The sequence below is a fragment of the Propithecus coquereli genome, unplaced genomic scaffold, assembly GCF_000956105.1.
Source record: "Propithecus coquereli isolate 6110/MARCELLA unplaced genomic scaffold, Pcoq_1.0 Scaffold146, whole genome shotgun sequence".
NCBI lineage: Eukaryota > Metazoa > Chordata > Mammalia > Primates > Indriidae > Propithecus > Propithecus coquereli.
In genome coordinates, this window is record NW_012138969.1 from 2,160,618 (window position 1) to 2,163,929 (window position 3,312).

At 44.4% G+C, this 3,312-nt stretch overlaps 1 protein-coding gene across 2 annotated transcripts in view; it reads right to left on the reverse strand.

Moving 5' to 3' along the window:
• Positions 1–2,016, reverse strand: part of TSEN15 (TSEN15 tRNA splicing endonuclease subunit) — a 34,424-nt gene extending 32,408 nt beyond the window's left edge. For both annotated transcript variants that reach the window (XM_012639979.1, XM_012639978.1), the window contains exon 1: positions 1,801–2,016. In XM_012639979.1, coding sequence (XP_012495433.1) covers positions 1,801–1,926 — 126 coding nt within the window. In that variant the 5' untranslated portion in view covers positions 1,927–2,016. The remainder of the gene's footprint in view (positions 1–1,800) is intronic.
• Positions 2,017–3,312: the final 1,296 nt, after the last annotated feature.

The following is a 3,312-nucleotide window of genomic DNA, read 5'->3' on the forward strand; positions in this document are numbered from 1 at the left end:
AGGTGGATAAGCAGGGCTAATGCAGAGGTGAGGTATGAGCAGACCCACACAGGGGCAGATCTGAAGTCACATTCTCCTGTCGGCTTCATTTTAAGTGTACAGGTGCAGGAGAACAGGAGTGTTATTATTAATAGCTATTCACCTCAAATCTCAAATGGGTTTGAAAATGACAATGAAAATGTAATTTCAGGCCGGGTTGCAAGGTCTTGGTGGCCAAGCTAAAAGTTTGAATTTTGTCCATAAGGAAACACTGAGGATTTCCAAGCAGGAGAATAATAAAAGTGCGGTTTGAGGATGGTAAATCTGATACCATTTTACTGAATGAACCGAAGTAATTTTCAAATTGAATCACAAAAAGTGGGAACTGGAAAAACAAACATCCACTATTATTTCTTTTCTTCTTCTTTTTGTTTAAATCAGTTAGCTCCTTCAAGAAGAAAACTCAAAAGGGAAGATTTGATGGTCAGATTTTATACAGCCATTAGCTTCAGAGAGGAAAAAATCTGCAAGTATGTAAGCTGCCTGAATAGCAACACCAAGTCTACATGAAATTTTAAAAATGTGTTACTGGTGTTTCACTTATTAAATAAATATATAGTGGCTTTCTATGTACATTTCATGTCAAATGCCTTACAAATATTAACTGATTTAATCCTGAAATAACCCTATGAGGTAAGTATGTACTACTAATATCACCATTTTTTAGATAGCGAAACTGAGGCATAATGAGACCAAGCAACCTGCCCCAAATCACAAAGCTGACAGAACCAGGTCAGAACCAGTAAGTGACAGAACCAGGATTCAAACTCAGGGAGTCTGACTTTGAGTTCATGGTCTTAACCACTGTGCTCCCATCTCCATCTTATTGTTTTTCTTTTTATGGCACTAAATAACATTTTTATGCTATTGTTTTTCTCACCTTTTGGAAAGGACAAAGGGAACAGGGCAGGAGGATAAAATCAAGCAAGAGAAGATGCAATAGGGTTAACTCTTTTTAGACTTATACCTTCAAAATTTTCCTTTTCTTGACTGTTATTAGATGATTATCTATGAATTATTGCTCTCAAGCAGAAGAGTGAAATTCTAGTGAAGTACTAGACCAGTCCCTGAGATTCCTGAAAAACCCACATCTCCATTCACTGCTTGGGCCATTACTGGTACAAAGCAGCGATTTCCCAAACAGAAACAGGCTAAGAGACTATCTTTCTCTCTCTCTTGCTGCTAGTATAGAAAACTACACTCACAATGTGAGTAGCTTTGCTTTGGGCAAGAACCTATTCAAATTTTCCAAGAAATCTGAAAAATTAGGGATCTGTACCTGTGCAAAATCAAGATGCACACTCTGGGTACAAGGGTAAGTGTAACATAACTGTCCCTAAACCTTTATCACTATGGACGCCCCGATCTTATCTATGGCCCACAAACTGCCTTGCATTACTGTGAAGATTAAATGAATTCATCCCCGAAACGAGCTCTATCTAGAGAGCAAAACTCAACTATCAGTGAAGTGCTTACTAGGGATCTCTGGTTTGAGAGAGGCGGGATTCAACGTCTCGCCCTCAGTTTAAGAATGGCTTTGGTGGGGGTGCTGGGGAAGGTGTCAGAGCGACAGTTCGACTCGTTTAAACAAGCAAAAATGATACTGCCTTCTTCGGCCGGCAGAAGTGCACACAGGTCCCCCGCGCTAAGGGTGGCGCGCATCCTCAGCTATCCCGCAGGCAGAAAGGGGGAGCACAGCCCAGGAGTTCGGCCTCTGGTAGGGGCCGCGACCAACGCGCTGCTCCCCTAACGCCTCCTGACCTTAGGGTGGGAGCCCATCCAGGCGTCCTCAGGGGCCCACGTGTGAACGCCGCCGCTACTGCGAACGCCGCCCGGGCCCAGGCCGCTGCAACCAGGGGTCGCCTCGGAATCGCCGCCTTCCTCCATGCTGGCCGGTGCGGCGCGCCCGTGGTGCACCAGGACCCGCGCCCGGCCAGAAGCAGGGGCGCGCGCGCCTGGGTTCCGCTTCCTGGCCGCCTGCAGGGGCTCGGGAATTGGGAGGAAAGTTGGATCCTCTCTTACCTCTAACAAGGGGAGAATCTGCGCGAACGCTCTCTAGTTTCGCGCTGCGCTTATTCAAATCTGGGCAGATTCTCGCGTGAAAGATGTTCTAGAGTAGCCTGAGCCCGGGAGCCCTTCACCCTCCTTAAGCCAGTGCTGCTGGTAGCTCATCTGAGAAAGTGGGGAATGCTTAAGTCCTCACTGCCTTCAGCACTGGGGTCCTGGCACAGGAAAAGCCTCATTCAATGCCCTGTCATAGAAGTCTAAAGAAGAACCACATTTTTAGAGTGGACCCAACTTTAAAGATTAGAGGAAATACGAGTTCAACGAATTTTCAGAGAGGTAGAATACAGACTAGAAAAGCATGTGACCTGGAAGCCAAGGACGAGGAGTTTCAGACAGGCAGAGCAGGTCATTTTAAACATTTTTACATTTACCGTGACTGAAATGGGGAGCCACTGAAGCTCCTGTTATGTTTTAATAGAATCTCTCTGATTAATGTGTTGAGAATAGATGGGAAGGCGGGGGAGATGGGGGGTGCAAGCAGGGACTGGTTAGGAGGTTATGGAGGCTATTGCATTAACCAGAGCAAGAAATGACTCTTAAAATTCAAAGTACCAGGCAGGACAGAATTTCTACTTCCAAATATGGTAGACTAAGACCCTACTGGACTGTACTCCAGCAGAAAACAACTATAAAACTTGGACGTAATACAAAAAGCAACTACCTGAATATACTGGAATATGAACAGCAGACTGGTAGGAAGGGCAAGCTTGCTTCGAGAAGTGCAGATGAGGAATTCTACAAGACAGTTCCCCTCTCCTTGTTATTTAGCTTGGGGCTAAGTGCAGTCCCAGAGGCAGGCTTTGCAGCAGCAGGCGTGCACGTAGAAAACCTATCAATTTTTCTTATCTGGGAAACCAGAAAAGTGAAGCCAGAAAACTTTGAATGCTAAAGAGATTAGGAAATCCCAAGGAAGGAGTTAAAGAGTGGATCCCCAAACTCTGTCAATCCACATCTCTGACAGATCTTGAACCACCCAAAATAGAATCTCAGCCCCTCAATGACTGTCACCCCAAGGAAGAGAGTTTGCAGTTCAAATCCTACCAAGAAAAGTACCTACTAATATTTATAGAAAGGAAATAACACTCATCAGAGAAAAATAGTAGAATTCAGACTCTCCACAATTTAACACTCATAATAAAGTCCAGAATACTATCCGAAATTATCTCACATATGAAAATCAAGAAAATGTATCACATTCTTTGAAGT